At 38.6% G+C, this 22,324-nt stretch overlaps 1 protein-coding gene across 1 annotated transcript in view; it reads right to left on the bottom strand.

The window, feature by feature from the left end:
- Positions 1-5,312: 5,312 nt before the first annotated feature.
- The window catches only part of TNFSF13B (TNF superfamily member 13b), a 32,562-nt gene continuing 15,550 nt past the window's right edge, over positions 5,313-22,324 (bottom strand). Inside the window, exons 4-6 of the mRNA XM_014852142.3 lie at positions 9,804-9,916; positions 9,566-9,716; positions 5,313-6,793 (exon numbers count right to left, since the gene is read on the bottom strand). Of these exons, the coding sequence (XP_014707628.3) occupies positions 6,681-6,793; positions 9,566-9,716; positions 9,804-9,916 (377 nt within the window). The 3' untranslated portion in view covers positions 5,313-6,680. The remainder of the gene's footprint in view (positions 6,794-9,565; positions 9,717-9,803; positions 9,917-22,324) is intronic.

Genomic DNA, 22,324 nt, shown 5'->3' with positions numbered 1-22,324 from the left:
CTGTGTATTATGTGATAGACTTATCTGAAATGCCAATAAAAATGGACCTGTGTTTTCGTTCCCACGTGACTCTCCACCCACACAGTTTCTTCCTACTGAATGTGGCTCCTATCCCAGTGGGTGACCAGGGACCCCGATCGTGTGTTCCCTCTCTGTCAAGACCCCTTGGGAGGATCAACCATTCCTCAGCATTTAAAGGGAGGCTGTGTCAGGGCCGTCCTGAGGGGCGTGGACCCAGCCCCCGTCTACTCTACTTGTCCCCAGCACACCTGCAGGCTGGTCCCATATGGGCGTCCCCTCGCCCCAGAAAGAATCTTTCCCATGGACATTTTGTTTCTCCTCAAACTCCTTCTTATTCTGTTTTCTTGCCACTGCCCCTGATCTCCTGAATCCCAGTTCGTTTCTACTCCTATCAGGTTGAACTTAGGGCGACCTGCTCCCCTTGAGGTTCTTGCCCTACCTCCTAGATCTTGGAAATACCTAACCCCCAAGGCAGGAGGTAGTTGGCGCTGCTTATCTTCTTCTTCACTTGCACTGCTGGATAGAGGGAGGTGTCCTTCTGGGACCTGAAGAAGAGCCAGAGTGGTCTTTCCTGTCCCAGGGGCTGCTTTCTCTTTCTTCTGATTTCTTTTTTCTGGTCTGTTCAAGACATCTTAAAAACAAAACAACAGATTTCCCCAATTTCCTGCCAATTTAGCTTTCAGATCTTTTGCTAAAATAAAACCAAACTGCATGTCTCCTTGCTTCTCTTGAATTCCACTTCAAATCCTTTTTCTTCTGTGTGTGTATGAGGGTATGGGTACACTTGTCTTTTGAGAAAAGCATTTAGCACTATAATGTGCCAGGCACTACTCTAGGTGTTTTAACATGTTTATTTCTCCCAATTCCCTGAGTGTCACAGTCCTGTGAGCCCCCAGACCCCACATCATGAAACTAGTGAACAACAGAATTAGGATTTGAATTCCAGGGGTGTGTCCCTAGAGACATGCTCTTAACTCCCCTCCTCTACTCCTCCTCTGCAGTATTTTCGAGCAGAACCACTTCATAAGTTTGGGGGTCCAGTGCAAATTGAAAACGCAGGGCCCATGATTCAAAAGTTATTATGCATTTCAAGATGGCAACAGCAGAACATTAAACAAAGAACAGGGTTTCTGGAGTCTTGGGCCCTGCACTGCTGCACAGATGGCATGCCCAAGAAGCCGGCTCTGTCCTCAAATACTCATTTCCTTTTTTTTTTTTTTTTTTGAGGAAGACTAGCCCTGAGCTAACGTCTGCTTCCAATCCTCCTCTTTTTGCTGAGGAAGCTTGGCCCTGAGCTAACATCCGTGCCTATCTTCCTCTATTTTATATGTGGGATGCCTGCCACAGATGGCTTGACAAGTGGTATGTAGGTCCACACCCAGGAACAGAAATGGAGAACCCTGGGCTGCTGAAGCGCAGCATGAGAACTTAACCACTATGCCACTGGGCTGGCCCCCAAATACTCATTTCTAGTTGTATTGTGTGCATGTGTCTTGGGCTATAGTGGATATCAAGGAGAGGGCGATTATCATTCCCATCTAAGACAGCGTTGTATCAAAACTACCGTCCTGCTTTTGATCCTCCTATTGTAGGATGCTAACATTTGGGGAATATAAGCAAGGGTATAAGAGATTTCTTTGCACTGTTTTTTTCTATATTTTCGTAAGCCTGAAATTATCAAAAAATGAAAAGTCAAAAGTTCGAGAACATTTAAAACTAAGTGAAGCTGCAACCTCAATGGTGAAGAATTTCCTCCGTTCTCCCACACTCGATCCTTCTCGTTATTTGCTCCTTCACCATCATTATCTGATCTCAGATGATGACGGCTAACAGGCTGAATCCTCTTTTTTGGCTTCTGATAAGCAGAGTGGAGGCAGGTGCTAGATGCGGTCAAGACCACTGACCATGGGACCGCACTCAGTGACCACAATGTCGATCACTGCAGACACTGGTCCTCATGGAATTTTACCGTGTCCTACTTGGCTCCCAAGGAGAGGAATGTGTGGCCAGCCATTAGCTTTCATCAAAGTTATATATGAAAAAACCAATAGAATTAGTTTTATACAAAAAATTCTCATAAAATCTATTCTACCGCTACAAATACAAGCCTAAAGTAATGATATAACTGTTTCCCTCTTAATGGTCTAAAATGGATTTTGTGAGTTTTTCCATTCATTTGTGAAAAAAATTATTTCTTTTATCTACATGGAAAAGGTGAGACACAGAGAAATGAACCAACTGGTACTGCGGCACCAGGTGCATCCTTGTTTTGCATCCTTGATCCTGTTTGTTTAGTCCTCCAAAATGACAAGTTAACTAGCCATTGGGTGGTCCAAATTGGCAGTTCAGTATCATAACACCATATCAAACATTTCTTCACCACACAGAGCCACCCACTCCATCGCAGCCCGTTAGTTCCCATCTTTGTGATTAGTTTTAAATACAGTGTGTGATTGCAGCAGGACCTACAAAACAAGATAAAACAAATGCCTAAAGTATTTTCACATGCCCAAAATTAAGCGTACAGAAAAAGTCTCTTATATGCCAAATATATCATTCCAAACATTGGTAAGAACCGTAGTAGCGTAAGATTGCAAAATAAATCTAAATAAGCAACAAACTGTCCTCATACTGTCTGGTTAATATACTTCTATAGTGTTCTTATCTTTATTTTTAAAGTGATCTTAAACAGAATTTCATTTCATTATCTTTTAAATAACAACTTAGCCAACTCGGATAATGCAATGGTGGCGGTGAGGAAGGCAAAGACAACCTCAAAGGATGCTTCAGAGAAACTTGCACTCACTTCTTGATGGTCTGGGCACGGCTGAGCAGGGACGGCGGTGTTTGCAGTTGCTCACTGCCCCCTGCCAGCTCCTCACTCCCGAGCCTCACCCAAGGAGAATAGGAATCTGAAAGGAGAAGCTGCTCTGGTATAAGCAAGGCTGGAGATCTGGGACCCCGCTTTTAATCATGATTGACTTTTTAAAGTTAATCAAGTTTAGAAAATTAAGTTATAAAAGTGAATGTGCCCACAAATAATCAGGAGCAAACTATATTTTTATAATCCCCAGGATCCTAGCCCGGGGTCAGACGGACAACATGGAGGCAGAAAGTTGAGTGGGCCCTGCAGCAAAGGAGAGGGTGCTCGCCTGGCTGCAATGGGGAGACAAAAGTTAGACGGGGCCATCGTTGCCTTCAGTAGCCCAGTTCTGCTTGATTTTCTATAGATTGTTTATCATTCAGAAATCTTTTTGGCAGTATTAACTAAAACTGACCACATGCCCATTCTATGTTGCAACAATTCCACTTCTAGGTGTAGATCCAACAGAAAGATGTATATAAGTTGCCTGAACTATTTTCAGAGAATATTCACAGAAACACAACTCCTAGCAGCCCCAAACTGGAAAAACTTCAAAGGCCCTTCGACAGTAAAGTGGACAAATACTTTTTGTGATATCTCAAGAAAATGAAGTTCTGTTCGGTGGTAGATATGAATGAACCACGGCTACAGGCAGCAGTGTGGAAGAATGTCACAGACAAGTTGGTGAACGGATGAAGGCAGACAGCGTGTACGAAAGGTTACATTCTATATGGTGCCGTTTGTATTAGGTTCTTCCCTGATGATGAAAATCAGAATGGCAATTACCTCTACGGACAGGGAGGAGTGTGAAAGACCTTGGGGCGCTGGCAATGTTCGTACTTAGCTTTGGGAGGTGGCTACAGGAGGATGTCCGTTTTGTAAAAATACATTACCAAGCTGTGTGCTTAAGTTTTGCATTTTATTGCATGTATATTATATATTGTCCTTCGATGTTTTAAAATAAAACATCCATATTTCTGAGAGAAGTTTAAGTGTCACGTTTCATGGAATGAGTATAGATTTTTATGTTATAAAGCAACTCAAAAATCGTAAAGCATCATAGGCACCAAACCAAATACATCATTTGGCTGCACTGGTGTGCTGTTCTCCAGTTTAGAGCTTCTCTCCTAGGGCAAGGAAGTCTTTAGAGTAATGTTTTCTGATTCATAATTCAAATTACGAAAGGATTTATTAAGTTCTTCTAGCAATAAATTGCCGCATCCTTAACAAACCACGGGGGAAGACGTTCTCGTTGCAGGATGACTTAGAGAGTGGAGTTGATTTCTCCAGCTGCCAGTCAGGGCTGCACATAATTTCACCCTGGATGTTCTGCTGACTTGCTTAGCTCCCACACGAGGGAGCAATTTAAAACCCTGAAGTAATTATTTATCACAGTCATGATTTCAAATTTAAGACATAAGGATATCTGGATGGGGCCCATACATTTAGACCTTAGAAACGTTCTGTTGTAGAAAACCCCAGTATAACATCATCTTTCCCTAAAATAAATTGGGGAAAGGACAGAGGAGACGGCATTGGGGCAGCTACTGCTGCATCGGAGATCCCCCACCCCCTGCATGGACACAGTCTTAATTCTATCCGGATATCTAAATAAACTTTTTCTTAACCAAAGCCTACTTTTCCTCATAATTTCATACACGAACAAGATAGGATTCACATCTTAACGCTAGCTTAACCTGAAAGTAAAGTAAGATTTAAGACTATTTTATGTGTTTGAATTCTACACCTGCTGACAAAATACGCTAAATCTTTTAAAAAGCATAACAGTGTGAGATGTAGATAACAGCAGCTTGGTACACAAGTCTATTGTCATGTAGTCTTATCTTTTGTTAACCTTATGCTCTAAGAAATATTCAATTAATATTTTTATATCTATAGTATTGATGCGAACAAATCCTTTTTAAAATACGTAAAATATTCATGATTTCAAATTCTTTATTGCCATAACCTAATGCATATTACTTTATAATGCTTTTCAATTATGCACCTAACTTTTTGTGTGTGTGTATGAGGAAGGCTGGCCCCAAGCTAACATCTGTGGCCAATCTTCCTCTATTCTATGGCGGGATGCCGCCACAGCACGGCTTGACGAGCGGTGTGAGGTCTGAGCCTGGAATCAGAACCTGCAAACCCTGGTCTGCCAAAGTGGAGGGTCAAACCTTACCCACCATGCAACCATGCTGGCCCTGCACCTAATTTTTAAAGTGACATTTAGCTCTACGGAGAGAAATCCAGAGATGAGTGGTGTTAGACAGACTCGATCAAAAAGTCAGGCCACAGGCACTGGAGTATTTTATTTGGCAATCCCAGTAGCAGCAACACTAGGAAAATTATTCACCTCCTTGGAGTATCTAAGCTCGTACTCCACTTATCACTTCTTTTTCAACTATCATACTGTGAAACAAAATAAATTCCAGAATATATTTTATTTAACCAAAAGGCCAAAATTATAGAAACCAGAGTTTTAAACAAAGTTTAATTTTAGACACAAAATACAAATTATTTTCTTTGTTTGGAAAAGTATAATCTTCAAAAATATTCTAATGCAGACTGGGGAAAATTAATGTAGACCGGGGCCTATTTTTCCATCTACTATTCAAACTGCTGAAGTAAAGTGTTTAATGAAGTAAACTCTTTAAACCGACGACATTTAAAAAAAGACAAGCGAAACAACGGAAATTGATGTTATAAAAGATAAGAAGAACAGCATTCTCAAATATGATTCTCTATATAACGAAAATCAGGAGAATGTCTCCTGGCATACCATAATCTTCATAACAAGCACATGGCATATAACATACTTCAGGATGCCAAGGACTTCAAATCTCAACTTCTGTAAAGCTAAGAACAAGTATTTTTTAAAGGCGAACTCCAGTAGCAGCAGTTTAACAGAAGGGTAGGAAGTAAAGGGAAATCATATTACATTCTTATAAGTGTATTCATTAACTTCTATGGCGAACATATTTTTATATAAGAACAATCATAGTTATCTTTTCAATTCATGCTTATATGCATGAATTGGAATTACTCTAAATTAAAACTTTCTGAAGTAACTGAAATTAGCTATAAAAACTACACATAAGCCTAGACACATGAGAGAAATTATTTCCCTCCCATGAAAAATGTCTGGGAGTGTTCCAAGAGGAAATATATAATATTAGAGATAAAAATTGCAAACCTGAAATAAACCAAAAAGACTTAAATAGTATATTCTATTTTGAGTCCAATTGTCTACTTAATTTAAACTTTTAATTACTTTGTCATGTACTGAATGCAAGAGTTCTATAAATTTTTTTCTTTTTACTTTTCACAAGGTTAACTGCAAAAGGAGAGGGACATCTTTAACATAAAAATAGAGGATGAATCCTGAGATTTCCTAAAAATGTCCTAACGCCCTACAGATGTGGGCACCGGTTCCATTGTATATCATGGGATACCGTTTTTGAAGAAATTATTACTGTCTCTGAATCCTGTGCTTCCTCCAAGACAAGAAGCTATGACTAAGTTGTTCAACATGGCATTGTGATGAAGTCTTTCTAATTCTATCTTTCCTTACATGGGCTCGAGTTCTTGTAATTCACATGACACCCTTTGGCTGTGGTTGTCGGTTAAATTTCCTGTTTTGGTCTAGTTTCAGCAAACCAAAATAAATAGCTCACAGAAAAGGCTATGGTAACTACTGGGTTTTTTTCCTTTCGGTCTTTCCAGTTAAGTGTTTTCTCCTTGCAGGTACAGAGAAAGGGAGGAAAATAGCCACAAACAAGGTGTAAGTAGGTCACAGAAGTTTCAGTGCACCAAAAAATGTGCCATCTCCGTCCCGGGAAATTTTAGCATCTTCACGTGGTATTGCAAGTTGGAGTTCATCTCCTTCTTCCAGCTTTGCAATACCTGGAAAAGAACGATTTACAAGAGCTTGAAGTGGTTGTACAACGGGAAATAAAAAGAACATTAAATAAAATTATTGTTTTGGAAAAAAATGGTAACATAGGCATTCACACTTCAAATTATACCAGCGGACTGCTAAACCAGTTACTGCCCTGCTAGCCTAGCCTAAAAGGCATAGCACATCCCTTGACCAAATGTTATATAGTTAAAAGTGGTTTTGCTTCATTTTATTGATGCACACACACACACACGTATATATATATACTGCATAATCCTAAACATACTTTTAAAAGTGCCCATAAAATGTGTAAGTTATTAAAAAGTAAAAACGAAACATCATGTATTGACAAAGCACATCTGTTAACAGAGTCCAGACTATGGGATTAGGAGTTATCTGGATTACTTTTTCTAACCCTCTATATTTTGTGTTTCCTCAAGTGACCATATTTGTCTCTAGAATCAAAAGCAACAAAGTAATTAACTTCACAAAATTGACCAAAATAAATCTGCCTGTACCTAATTTGCAATGATGCATTTTGTGATTCAGGACTACACAAAACAATCCAGGAACTACACTCAGTACACCACGTAATTCCTGACCCCATTTTAAAAGAAAAATATGCAGGAAAAGAAAGAGGAGAAAAGGGGAGAGGAGGAGAAACTAACAAACAAAATAGTATCCGGATCCGAATTGTCAGGACCTCCAACTAACAATTTAAAAAGTAGTTGCATCATCATTTCATTAACATACAGTGAAAACGTATTTACATGAGCACATCTCTGTTAACATCTATTCTACCAACAGGCCCAAAGCACCCAGATTTCCTCAGGCTACAGCCAGTTGGTGTTTATTTATTGAACACTCACGACGTACTAGACACCTTTTTAGACAAGCATAGAGCAGTGACAGTGATCAGAAGGACAAAAGATGCTTTCTCCAAGGATGTTGTTATTTTGTACTGGGCCAAGACAGAAAACAAACAAAAGAACACAGTTTTAGGTATTGTTAAGGGCAATGTGTACACCTCCTAGGATAGGCAAAGCATTTGATGACTACATTAAATAGTAAAAAAAAATTGGTATTTGTTGAATACATTAGTCATTATCACAGAGATTGAAGATAATCTAATATTTTGACAAAGGCTGTAGATCACAAAGCACTGCTATTGACTCTCAAAGTAAAGTCATGTGAACAAACTAGTTTGTAAAGTGCGTTCTATTTAAAATTCCAGCCCTGAGTTATTGGCTATTTCAATTCCTCCTGATTATAGCGATCAGCTCTAATTTTTTCTTTCATAAACATATTCAATTTGTTAATGAAATAATGAGTAAGACTCAGCTATGCGTATAAAAGAGCTTCCTTGGCATTATGTTTGGCTCCTCAAATGGACCATTTAAATTTTTTTCAGGTTATCATGGAAGTGCTTTATGCACGTATACACTAAACAGTAGTTTTTAATGGTTTTAAACAAAATTGCCCTGGAACAGATTAAAATGACAAACTCGAAATTTCCTCGAGAATGGTTCTCATATATAATATTAAGCTATTAGCATTGAGAAATATCTTAAAGATGCTGAGGATTAGAATATTTGAAAACGAGTCCATTGTAGAGCTGTAAAGACTAATAAATATAAATAAATAATGGATTGGAGTAGCCTTGCCATTTATAAAAACTTTGCAACACCAAAATACTAGTCATCACTGGACACAGGGGAACATTTCTTTATGAAAATTAGGGAATTCCAGTTTAACAAACTTCCTCATCATCTCGTTAAAGCTCTTTTTGGCTGCATATCCAGAATGACAATTGTCTCTATTATTATGAACCATTTTCCTTCCTTTCTAACTTGGTTATTGTTCCTTTCTGAGTTATTGGGCATTTGTTAGTAAATATCTTTGAAATACAGTACTTCAGATTGCACAGCCATCCCCATCCTGCGTTTCACACTGTCATTCATAGCATCATCTGGAGCTGCAGACATTCCTCAGGGTTCAGAACGGATTTGTCAAAATCACCAGAGAGGAATAAATGTGTTTAAAGCAAACACTTTCTTTTCTAATGTCAGCCTTGATTAATTTGAAACTACCCCCAACAGGAAGTGAAGGTTGCACTGGCAATTACAGCCAAAGCAGAGCTGAAATGAACAATGCCTGCTCTTTCCCGTTTCTCTCCACGTCCTCACTGCCGCTCAGTTGAAATGCAGCCTTGCTCCTACACTTTCACATCCCAAAGCCATCTGGTGTCCATTTACACCAAAGGTCACCTGCATGACAGTGAGAGAGGACATTGTGCAAGTTGACCTGACCCTCAAACCAGCCAAGGGCATCTCTTCTGTAGCCCTTAAAGAAGTTTTGGAGGCTCACACTCGGGGCAGACAGGTTGGCTTAAACCAAGATCCGAAACTTAGCAGCTGTTCAACCCAGGACAGCGTGTGTTGCTTCTCGGCGTCTCAGATCGCACCTCCGTGAAGGGGGCGGATTAAATGAACACGCATGTGTAAAGTGCAGACAGGACAAGGGTGCTTGGCACATGGTAGTCATTCTCTTATTATTCTATCAGTATTGTTGTTATTGTTACACGTTGAAGAAAACACAGCTTAGAATTGTTCTCAGTGTTGATCGCTGTGAAGTTACCATCCTTTCTAAATGGATAGAAAAATGATAAAACTGTTAGTAATGACTGTACCTGTCTCAGTTTATCATTCAGGATAACGAAAACCACACAATATATTGAGGAATGTCTTTCTGTCTACTTATACAGAGCTATTATTTACCAGCTGAATAACAGGAATTATTGGGTAGTGTTTCAGGCATATTTTGAATACATCGGAACAAAGTCACCAGACTCAGTTCATCCCCAAAGACATGGACCTTTTTCCTCTGTATTAGATGTCCCATGGCAAAGGTGTTATCGGTGTATAAAACCTGAGGAACAAACCAAAGAACTTTGTCAGAAGCGAGCACAACATGGAAGGCTTTGGACAGCGAGAGCAGAATTACGGCTGGACCTACCTGACCATATATAAAAAAGTAACCGGTTTCTTTGACCAATATTTTATTTTCTTTTTCTTCTAGGGCTTTTCCTCTTTTAAAGCTGAGAAGCCACGGAACAAACGTGTAAGCTCCTACAATGAAGAGAACGATTTATCAGAAAAAAAACAAAACAGGGAAAAGCAGAGTTTTCACCTCCACTTCGTTAATAAACTAAGTCTGAGACGGGGAAGAGAAGTCCATCTTTAAAAAAAGAGGAAGAGAAGATAAATCACTCCAGTCGTTCATCTCCAGTGGTTTCCCCACATCATTTACATATTGACCCGGGCAACTATCACACACAGGAACTGGAGAGAAACACTTCATCTGAAATGTCTGGGTTTTCTTTTATTCTTCTGTATTTCAGCCATTTTCATAATAAAGGCTGGTCTGGATGGGGGAGTTTGAGGCGAAGTCTGGACAAATGTCTCTGCATAACACAGTAATAGAGGTTTTCCAGGGTTTTTTTGGTTCCTGAGAGGAGGGAGTTACTGTGTGTAGAGTGTAACAAAGGGTATGAGGAGAAAGCCAGCCCCCCTCCAACATGGCGACAGAACAGAGCTTCAGGAGAGGCGGAGTAGTTACTAAGACACAGTCTTTACTAGGAGATGGTCAAGGAACTTTGTGATGATAGTCTGTAGCAATCAAGTTCGAGTGGTTTCTGTTCGATACGCTAATTCTCTTCCACTGTCCCTCAGACTTCACTGGGGGAGTGACAGGGAAGCCACTGTGCTCAAGAATCGGATGAAGTGGCAGGGAGAAGACAACGGCTGCAGAAATGAGGAGATGAGAGGGGACCAAATCTCTGAGCCAGAACTCGGCGCTTTTGGACATCAACACCCAGCAAGACAGTATAAACACTCCTTTCCCGAGAATCCACAGTGTGAGTTCACTGGATTTCTCACCTTTATGTCATGTAAATATTGGAGAAAAACATTGAACCCTAAGGCTAGATTGGGAAATGTGGAGGGGATAAATAAAATGGTATAAAATAAGTTAGAAGATTCAAGAAATGGTAAAATAAGGACAGAATAGTAAAATGAAACTTTTATATAACTTTAGGTATATAAAAACGTTCCTATATGATTAGTGATGTTGGACCACATGTGTCCCCAAGCGTCACCTTGATCATAGCAAAAAGGGAAATAAATCAATAATAAAATTCAGAGTCCACAAGACAATAAGCCAGAACTTCAAGAAAAGAACAACTTGCCCAAGATCGAGCTTAAAGAAAATTTTCCCGTCTGGATTTTTAGAAGGGAGCACCTAGGATGTGGTAGTCGGCAATGCTTTCACATTTACAAATACGGTTAAGCGTATGTGCCTGCTTAGATAGTGCCCCCAAGGCAATTCTTTCATGTTTGAACTTTTCCCAAATAGAATTTGCAAGGGAAGAATATAAAACAAGAACCAGGGGCCGGCCTGGTGGTGCAGCAGTTAAGTGTACACGTTCCACTTCGGCGGCCCGGGGTTTACCGGCTGGGATTCCAGGTGTGGACATGGCATCACTTGGCAAGCCATGCTGTGGCAGGCGTCCCACGTATAAAGTAGAGGAAGATGGGCACGGATGTTAGCTCAGGGCCAGTCTTCCTCAGCAAAAAGAGGAGGATTGGCAGCAGTTAGCTCAGGGCTAAACTTCCTCAAAAAAAACAAAACAAAACAAGAACCACATATTTTCTGAATATTTCTGAGGGGTTAGGAACACGAAGTGATCAAACAAAGCAAATTACACTGTGAATTCAAGTAAAAACAAAACAATTCCTTAAGGCGGCCCTCCAGGTGCCCATAACCAGGGGCAGAGGGAGGCAAGCTGTGAGGCAGCAAGGAGAGAAGAAGGTAGGAGGAGACGATGGGTACGTGGAGAGACATGGCCGATCTCCAGCGCAGGCTCTTGTCTGCTCCTCTTACGGGCTCCCAGGAACTGCCTCCATCTCTCATGGGGAGTGGACGCCCCTCCCTGGTGGCGGGCCTGATCACCCAAATTTGCTCTTCGCAAAGAAAGCCTCTGAGAAACCTTTCTCCTTAAGTGAAAAGCTTCCAGTGCCATACTGGATACAAACAATCCATGAATAAAGATCGCAACTGCAAATAACAGAGGCAAACTTCTCATCACCTGTTTTTATACATCATATCAGTGAAAAGACTATAATAAAGTAGTTTTAAATTTTGTCAAAATGAGATCATGGGCCCAAAACATCTCTTAATGTAAAATGCTGAAAATATGAGGAAGAATTAATAACATGGTCACTATTATTATAAAATACAAACTGATGACTCTGAAGGCAATTACTTTCATGGTTGCAATGACAACTTGTTTGATGTTCTGACCAGAGGGCTTTTCTTCCTTTCAAAAGAATCCACATCTTAGATTCTAATTTCTCTGCGTTAAGGAACTGTTTATGTTTGGCTCCCTGCTCTTTCTCCAGGGCCTAAAATGATGACTGGCCTACAGCACACACATGCAGCAAATATTTATCGAATTAACTAACTCAACTTTAAACATAACATAATTCAAAATGGCGGTGTACTGTGCAACCAGTCACAAGCAATCATTTGTTTTTTAAAAGCATTTTGCTACCTAGTTACCGGAACTTTGGGAATTGAAACACCCTCCATCATAGAGGTAGTATGTATTCTTGAGTTGAAGAAAAATACGTAATTATAAAACTGCTTGTTTGTATTCTAAAAAAATTTAGATATGTTCAATTGGTTCTGTTTCTTTACACCATACTTGTATCCATAAAATTGGTGATCCAGTTCTTACCAAATTCCACTGCTATATTGTCAAAATAGAAAGGAAAACAAGTAGGTATTAGGTTTATATTCTTATTTTCTCTTGATATTTTCTTTTGGCATTTCATCGTATCTTGCTAGAAATAGTCTTATTAAAGACAGTGTACACTTTTACTTGCTTTTTGTTTTTTTTAAAGAGTGTTATTTTGGTGAGGATGATGGGCCCTGAGCTAGCATCTGTTGCCAATCTTTCTTTTTTCCTCTCCCCAAAGCCCCAGTACCTAGCTGTATAGCCTACTTGTAAATCATTGTAGCTCTTCCATGTGGGATGCCCCCACATAGTGGTGCGTGGGTCTGTGCCCAGGATCTGAACCAGTGAACCCTGAGCCAGAGCACATGGATTTAACCACTACACCACTGGGCTGGCCCCCGTTTACTTGTTTTCGCGTGCTGTCTGTATTTCTCCTCCACTGCACACACACACCCACATACATGCATACATGAACACACTTATACTCCATAAGGTCAAGGCTATCACTGTGCTGTACTCATAGCCATTGACTCAAATGCCAGGAATGGAGCCTAGCACATGGTGTGCACTCAGTAAATATGTGCTGCTGAATGAACTTTAAATTCTTTAAGTAAACAGGCCAAACAGTAGATTAAGAGCTAAAATAATTACAAACTTACGCATAAATATTATAACACGTTTCTACATCTTAAAACTTGCATAAATTTTTAGCCTGCTAGTTAGACTGCAGATAAATGCTAACAACCAATGTGCATGAAGTGCTTCTTCTGGAGAATGCTTTTCTAAACTAGCATGCATCAGTTCTCATAGTAGATATTTAAGAATTTGGAAGTAAACTTCAAGAGTACTAATGCTTATTTTGTGAGTCAACAGCTAGAATACGATGTATCTTGGTACATAAAGCATGAACCTCCCAGCTCCACCCAGCTTTAAATACCTGACGTATTTAAATGTTTTTGAAAGCTTCACAAAATTAATGTGTATATTAATGTGTGAAATTAAAAATAATGCCAGTATTAATATGTGAAAATAATTTGCATCCATTTCTGAAAATGTCTGCTCTTCAGAGGGTAGATCTTCCCTGTTCTGACATAGCTGAAAGAGTTGTAAATACATTTTTAGGATGACAAAGTTTTATAGGAAAATCAGATATATTTCATTCATATTTTTATCCTATTTTATGAATAGGAAATTTCCTCCCAAACATGTATACTTCCAGTGTTACCTCTTTCAATAATTAAAAATAAATGCTACAGAGAATAGCTGTCAATAGCTATTACATTTGGTTACTTCTCCTGATTTTCTATTTTATTATCTTAAACCTGCTGGAAGTGGTTTTAAGGAAGAAGATATTGATAATATTTTTTTAAAGTAGTTTTTTTAAAGGTTGGTTAAGTAAACCAATTCAAGAAATAGTGACTTTTTTGCATAGAACAAAGATAGCTTGGTATTAAAATCCATAGTAATCATATGGTTGATTCTGTGGTTGAGGTAGGGTTCGGAAAATCAACAGAAAACAGAAGCCAGCCAGGCAGGGCCGTGTTGGCTAAGCTATCTGAAGGGCAAGGGGAGGGCCTGTAGGGTTGTGAGCAGTGGAGAGAAATGATTATGTCCCGGTCTTAGAAATATCACTATGTGGCTAGTGGGTAAGAAAAGGTGAAAAACTGGAGGTAAGGAAACCAGCCACGGTGAGAGATGATGGTGGATTGTACTGGGATGGTCAGATGGGGGTGAAGAGCAACAGATTAATTCAAGTTACATTTATGAGAAATAACTGATAGGGTTTTGAGATCAATGTGCTGAGTTAGAAGGAACAGTCAAGAATGACACCAGATTTCCAGATTAAACAACTGAAGATGCGGTCATCATCCACTTACTGAAACAGAGAACCTAGAGGAAGAACAGACTTGGGGTAAAGTTCTAGAGTTCAGGCTGAGATGCCACGAAAATATTGAGATAGAGAAGTAAATAGACAGAGGTCTATATAGGTTTTGAGCTCAGGTTTGGGCTAAAGATCTATATCTAAGTCATCCGCACATAGACTAAATGACAACATAGGAGTATTTAAGAACACCAAAGACATAAAGAATCAAGAGAATGCGGCTCTGAAGACCATCAATATTGAGGAGATAAATTGAAGAGTAATTTGCAAAGAAGTTTAAAAAGGAGTGGCCAAAAAGGTAGGAACACGGTTAGAGAAACAAACCAAGGGGAGCATGTGTTTCAAAAAGAAAAGAGTCATCAGTGTCAAATTCTATTGTGAGATTAAAAGTAAATCTCATCGTTGCCTTTACGAAATAATTATGTTGAAAAGTAGAAACAAACAAGAGACTTCCTCTAGCAACACGATTATGGAAATTACATCTCTCTTTCTTCACCTCCCATAAGTCATATGAAAGAAACAGACAGATGCATGTTCTCCGAAATAACTGCCAGGGCTGCCAAAAGCCACTGAGGCCACACAGACACTGAGTGTAGAAGTGAAGAGAAGAAGCAAAGAAAATGCTGAGGAGGCCTGGCAGCGGCAAGCCCCACAGAAAAACTCAGCTCCCTAAAGGTGAAGAACCCACATACACACAGAAACCTCCTACAAACAGACAGTCCAGGAAATTTCAATGTCAGCTAAAAGAATTTGGGAAACCAGGAGGAAAAAAAAGAAAACTCATTTAAATGAAAATAAAAGTAAAAGTTTCAGAAGGGAAAATAGTTCTGGCACAAAACAAAATGAAATGGAGATAAAGACAGAGTTAAGAATTTGAGAAAAAATGTAGAACTGTAGAATACAGAAGACAGATGAAGCATTACCAGCATATAAACAATCAGAACCCTGGAAGACAAAACAAACAACAAAAGCCAAGCAGAACAACCACTTAGAGCCACTACAGACTGAAAATCACATCATTTGCCAGGGAAAGTGGACTCAGCATAGTTTCATTAGTTTCTTATTGCTGCTATAACAAATTACCACAAACTTAGTAGCTTAAAAGAACACACATCTATCATCTCACAATTCTAAACATCAGAAGGCTCACTGGGCAAAAATCAAGATATTGGCAAGTCTGTGCTCTTTCTGGAAGCTGGAAAATCCATCCCTTGCCTTTCCAGCTTCTATAGTCTGCCTGCTTTCCTTGGCTCCTGACCTCTTCCATCTTCCCAGGAAGCAATCACATCATTCTGAACTCTGCTTTCATCACTGCATTGCCTTCTGTGACTCTGTCTCTGATAACTCCCTCTTATAAGAACCTTTATGATTACACGGGGCACATCCAGATAATTCAGGATAATCTCCTCCAATTCCTGATCCTTTTTGTGTGTGTGAGGAAGATTAGCCCTGAGTTAACATCTGTTGCAAATCTTCCATTTTTTGCTTGAGGAAGATTGTCGCTGAGCTAACATCTGTGCCAATCTTCCCCTATTTTGTATGTGAGATGCCTCCACAGTGTGCCTTGATGAGTGGTGTGTAGGTCTGCACCCAGGATCAGAAACCATGAACCCCAGGCTACCAAAGTGGAGCGCACAAACTTAACCACTATGCCACTGGGCAGGCTCCATCCCTAATTCTTTATCTTAATCACATCTGCGAAGTCCCTTTTGCCATGTAAGGTTACTCACAAGTTTCAGGGATAAGGGTGTGGACATCTTTGGGGGGATATTATTCTACCCATCACAACAGTCAACCCTGAGATAAACAGTAAAATAAGTATTGAATTTTAAGGTAAATAAATAATTCTTTGTGTAATCAGACAAGAAAGTGAAGCTACTTATGAGAAGAAAAATTCCTTTTACCTTAGTTTTCTTCAAAGTGCATATAGACAAAAGACAGTGGAGAAAATCCTACAAGATACTCAAGTAAAGGAAGGGTAAACTGAGAATTTCATACCAGCCATCCTTAAAGTATAAAAATTACAAAGAAAAGCTTTATCAATGCAAATACTTGGTGAGCATTATTCTCATGAGCCCATTTTAAGTAAACTAGCAGGGAATGGAATTCAGTAAAGTAAGATACAAATGAAGAAAGCACAGCAAAAGGACTTGCAATGGATATTGAATATATTTATCTGTAAAACCAAGAGAAAAACACATGAAGGGAACACTTCAACAGAAAAAGAATAAAACAATTTTATGCCATGAAAAGGTAGAAACTATATAACTAACAACTATAGGGAAGAAGAGGAGGAAAAATATCAATAGAAATTCATCAGTTGCCTCATTTTTAATAGCTGGGGCTCAAAGGGTATAACTTAAAGTTGACAGATCAAGTAATATAAACATTTTAAAAGTACATAGGTAAACATCAAGAAATATAATATTAGTATCCAAAAAATGAATGGTGAAGGACAGGAAGGATAGAGAAAATAAAGAGGAATCATTTTAATTTTATCATAGACCAGAGTAGACAATCAATAGATATTATCCAAAGACATAATTATAGATGTCAGAGTGATGTCATGGAAAATGGCAGAGTACAAAGCTCAAAGAATAACTCCCTTCACTAAAGCAACAATTAAGCTGGCAAAAATTTATAGTATTTAACTTTTTGGATGTATGAAACCTAACAAAAAACCTATTGCAACCAAGGAAGTGCTTAATGGAAAAAAATGCTGTTCAATTTCAGTAAAAAAGCATTATCGTATTTCTGCTTCCTCACTTATATCCCCCATTCTCCAGCTTGGCAGCAGCCACAGAGATGGTGTCCTGAGTTCCAGGTGGCACCTCTCTGGTGCCAGGGAAGGCCATACTCACTTTGATCTCAAAACATTGTGGCTATACATTTTGACCTGTCTGGAGGTTCCCTTCAGATAGGAGCAGCTCCCCAGACTGTCAATCAAAAGTGTTAAAGACCTACCTGTAGCCACCTGGGCAGATAGCAGATGGGGCAGGTAGTAGGCTGACACAAAGCCTGAGAAGAAGGCAGCTTAGGGGGAAGATTCTTGAAGGAATAAGGAATACACCAAGGAATCTGTAATGTAATGTGCATGGTCAGAGCCAGATGCATGCTCAGAAAAGAGCTGACAGAACCTTAAGCCTACACTTCTAGTGGATCTTTGTTCTCTATACAGGCAGGAGGGGAAGTCTAAGGTGGAGTTACTAGCAGGCTGGCTAAATGGTAAAGGAGTGCCCCAGCTCAGAGCCAATCTGCTAAGAAAAGAGAGTATTTTGTTTTTGTTCCTGGTATTTAAGTAAAGCTGTCAGGATTGAATTGGAGATAAAGAAATCTCCATCAGGCTGACTGCAGAGAAAACAGAAAAAAGACTCCAGTGACCACATAGAACAAGGAATACAGTGCAAAAGTATTTTGGAAAATTCAATAAACAAATGGACAACTTCAGCCCACATCAATGATCAACAGCAAACCCCAGGGTTCAGAGAAAATACGATTTCCAGAGTTATCGCATTGTAATATTAAAATTGCCCAATTTTCAAAGAAAAATACAAAGCACACAAACAAACAGAAAACTACAGGCAATTCACAAGAAAAAAAATAGAAGTTGGCAGAAACCATTCCTGAAGAAGCCCAGACTTGGACTTACTAGACAAAGATTTTATGTCTTTTAAATATGCTTAAAGGGTTAAAGGAAACCATGGACAAAGCACTTAAGAAAACAAGAAGAATTATGCATGAACAAATAGACACTATCAGTAAAGAGATAAAAATTATTTTTTAATAAAAGGAAAAAAAAAGAAACCAAATAGAATTTGGGGAGCTGAAAAGTAAGAACTGAAATAAAAAATTCACTAGAGAAGTTACACAGAATATTGAGCAGGCAGAAGACAGAACCAGCAAACGTGAAGATAGGACAATTGAAATTATCCAGTCTGGGGACCAGAAAGAAAAAGGAATGAAAGGAAGTGAATGGAGCATAAGGGACCTGTAGGACACCATCAGTCAGACTAACATTGACACTGGCTCAACACAAGTTTGACATAAGGGAAGCCATATTGTAGAAAAGAGAATGTGATGACCTCCTGACAGCCATCATCAATGAAAACTAAAAGATCTGATGTGGTGACTCCCAGTCTGTAACACCAGAAGGTCAACATTCCGAACCTCCTCCCTTATAAGCCACTGGCCTATATAATTGCTTCAAGATTCTGTGCCTCCTTTAAGATGGTCGTTTTGGACATTAGTCAGCCACCTTCCCCCTTGCAAGCAAGCTGTAATAAAATGCCCTTTCTCTGCCACCATCTTGCCTCTTGACAATTGGATCTTGTCTCATGGCAAGCAGATTGTGACCTTTGTGCAGTAACAATATACGCACTATCCAAGTCCCAGAAGGAGAAGAGAAAGGGACAGAAAGAATATTTGAAGAAATAATGGCAAAACTCTTCCCAACTTTGACAAAGGAATGAATTTACACATCCAAGAAGCTGAAAAAATTCAAAGAAGTATAAACTCAAAGAGATCCATACCAAGACACATTATAATTAGGCAGTTGAAAGACAAAGACAAAGAGAGAATATTGAGAGCAGCAAGAGAGAAGCAATTCCTCAAGTACAAGGAATGCTAAATAATATTAACAGCTGATTTACCATCTGAAACCATGTAGGCAAAAGGAAGTGGGATGACATATTCAATGTTCTGAATATGGGGTTGTCAGCAAGATGGAAAAGTAGGAAGCCTTACACATCATCCCTTCACAGAAACATTAACAATAATAGTGGCACCAAAATACCTTGAAGAGAAATTCAGAATCCAGCTAAGTAGAAGTACCCCAGAGGAGCACAAACCGAGAAGTCACATGTATATGGCTAAGAAGAGCAATTTCAATTTACTTACATCAGTCCCCCTCTGAAATAGGCTTAGTTCAGCATCAAAAAATTGCCTCAACCCATGATTCTCCCATGAGGGTATGCTGAGATTGGAGTGTGTGCCTGGCCTCATGGGCCTCTCAGAGTGCCTTCTCCGGAGCTGGTTTCTGTCTTGTCTCATTCTGAGTGCTGAACAACCAAAGGAGCTTGGTCCCATGATATAGTTAAAAACAAAGAAAAGGGAAGAGCACCTCCATATAGCCAGCATTTTTTTTTTTTTTTTTTTTTTTTTTTGCGTAACTGAGGAAAAGCAGGGAACTGATGCTCTTCCTCCAGGAGGGAAGGAAGGAAGCAAAGAGGGCCTTGCCCCTGGCCTTCAAGTGGCTAACATCAAGCACTGCTAGCCAGTGAAAGCATCTCCCAGTAAAATCAGTCTATGAGGACCAGGAGAGGTAGCCACCTTTTCAAATGCACAAACAAAGCAAATTTACAGGGAACATGAAGAAGGAAGAAAACAACACAATCAAAGGAAGACAACGAATCTCCAGTAAACAATCTGAAAGAACTGACTGTAATGAGTTGTAAATCACTTTCAGCTCTAGTATAAAAGTTATAAAACAAAAGTATTAAAAGAATTATAACTACAACAATTTATTAACAGATATGAAATATAAAAAGATGTAAATTGTCACATCAATAACAAAATGTGGGGGAAGGAGAAGTAAAACTGTAGTTTTTGTATGAGATCAAAGTTAAGTTGTTATAAGCTTAAAATAGACTACTATAACTAAGTTGTTTTATGTAAGTCTCATGGCAAACAAAATAAAAAAGCTGTAGCAGATACACAAAATATAAAGAGAAAGGAATCAAAGTGCATCACTGCAAAAAATAATCAAGCCACAAAGGAAGACGTCAAGCACCAAGAGGGGAAGAAAGGAACAAAGGAACCACAAATCAACCAGAAAACAATTAACAAAAGGGAAACAATAAGTCCTCATTATTAACAATTACTTTAAATGTAAATGGATTAAATTCCCCAATCTAAAGGCATAGAATGGCTGAATGGATTTAAAAAAACAAAATTCATCCATATGCCTACAAGAGACTCACTTTAGCTTCAAAGACACATATAGGCTGACCAAAAAGGGTTGGAAAACCATATGCCATGCAGATGGCAAACAAAAAGAAGAGTGGCTATTCTTCTATCAGACAAAATAGACTTCAAGTCAAAAACTGCCACAAGAGACAAAGAAGGTAATTATATGATAATAAATGGATCAATTCATCAAGAGGATACAAAAAATATAAATGCATATGCACTCAACATTGGAGCCCCTAAATGTATAAAACAAATATGAACAGAAGTAAATGGAGAAATAGATAGCAATACAGTAACAGTAGGAGAATTCAATACCTCACTTTCAACAGTGGATAAATCACCCAAAAGAAAATCAGTGAGGAAATAGAAAACTTGAACACTACAGACCAAATGGACTTAACAGATATATACAGAATATTCCATCCTACAATAGCAGAATATACATTCTTAAGTGCACAAAGAAAATTCTCCAGGATAGATGAAATGTTAGGGCACAGAGTAAGTCTTAAAAAATTTAAGAAGACTGAAATCATATCAAGTATCTTTTCCAACCACAATGGTATGAAACCAGAAATCAATAACAGAAGAGAAATTGGAAAATTCACAAATATATGGAAATTAAACAACACACTTCTGAACAACCAATGGGTAAAAAATGAAGTCAAAAGATAAATCAAAAATATATCCCGAGACAAATGAAAACAGAAACACAACATACCAAAACCTATGAGATGCAGTAAGGTGGTACTGCCAAAAGTCCATGCACACTAGCATTTACATACTGTTCCAGGCTTAGGACAACCTGTGGGTTCAAAGGGCAAATCACTCACATAAGCACCTCTGGATCCATAGAGAGCAGCCACCATGCCTGGAAGATCATAATGCTCTGTGCAATTCACACTCCCAACGGAGTAGCAGCTGCATCTTTTTATGTGATTTACAGCATTTTGGTTTTGGCCAAATGTGTAAAACAAACTTTTTCCAAGTTACATTTTTACAATTTTATCTTTAGTCCTTCGAGTCTTCTTCTGGCTTTCTTTTAACTCTTAGAAACTGTTTTCTGCCTATGAAAAGTTGCAACCATATGACTTTGGAAAATGCAGAACAATAAATACCAATAAAATTTCAAACAGTTCAGTATTTTTGTTACAATTAGGATAATTAAAGACACATAGGAAAAGACAGATGCAAGATAGCATTCCCAGGAATCATTAAAAACACCAATCCAAATTTATTATCTGGACTCCTTCTCGTTTCCCCATTCCTGCCCCCAGCTTAACCTCCAGACGCTTCTGAACTCCATTTTGTGGTTCACAGCCCAAACATCCCCTTGCCCCCTGCCTGCTTTATTTTATCCACAGCACTTAATTTTATCATTCTAGATTTTACTTGTTTGTTCATTTCTTTCCCCCTCATCAGAAGGTAAACTCCACGAAAGCGAGGAACCGTAAATATTTTATTCCCTGCTATGCCCCACTGCCCAAACTTAAGCAATATGCAAAATATAAAGCAATAATTTCACACTGGAGATTTATCATAAAAATGTTACATTTATTTATTGGTACATATATGTTTATTAAAAAATTAATTAATATAAAATGTTTATGGTTATGTTCAGTTTTATCTTCACCCTTTTGTGATTTCTACAAACTAATATAATAGGAGAATTAATATTGTGAAGATGATCTTGAGTCATTTTGGAAGTTAAAATGATTTCTAAAAAATAAAATACTAAATCTGGTTTAGTGTTGATTTTGTCTGTTAATTATTTAAAATTTCTAAGTATTAGTGTCTTTAAGGTAATTCTGTTGGTTAGATTATCACATTAACCTAAATATTTATTCCCCAATCATTTGAATAAATTTGTTTATTATCTTACATCTGATTATA

Source organism: Equus asinus, chromosome 11 (assembly GCF_041296235.1).
Source record: "Equus asinus isolate D_3611 breed Donkey chromosome 11, EquAss-T2T_v2, whole genome shotgun sequence".
Lineage (NCBI taxonomy): Eukaryota > Metazoa > Chordata > Mammalia > Perissodactyla > Equidae > Equus > Equus asinus.
Note: the sequence above shows the minus strand (reverse complement) of the source record. Positions and strands in the feature narration are given on the sequence as shown.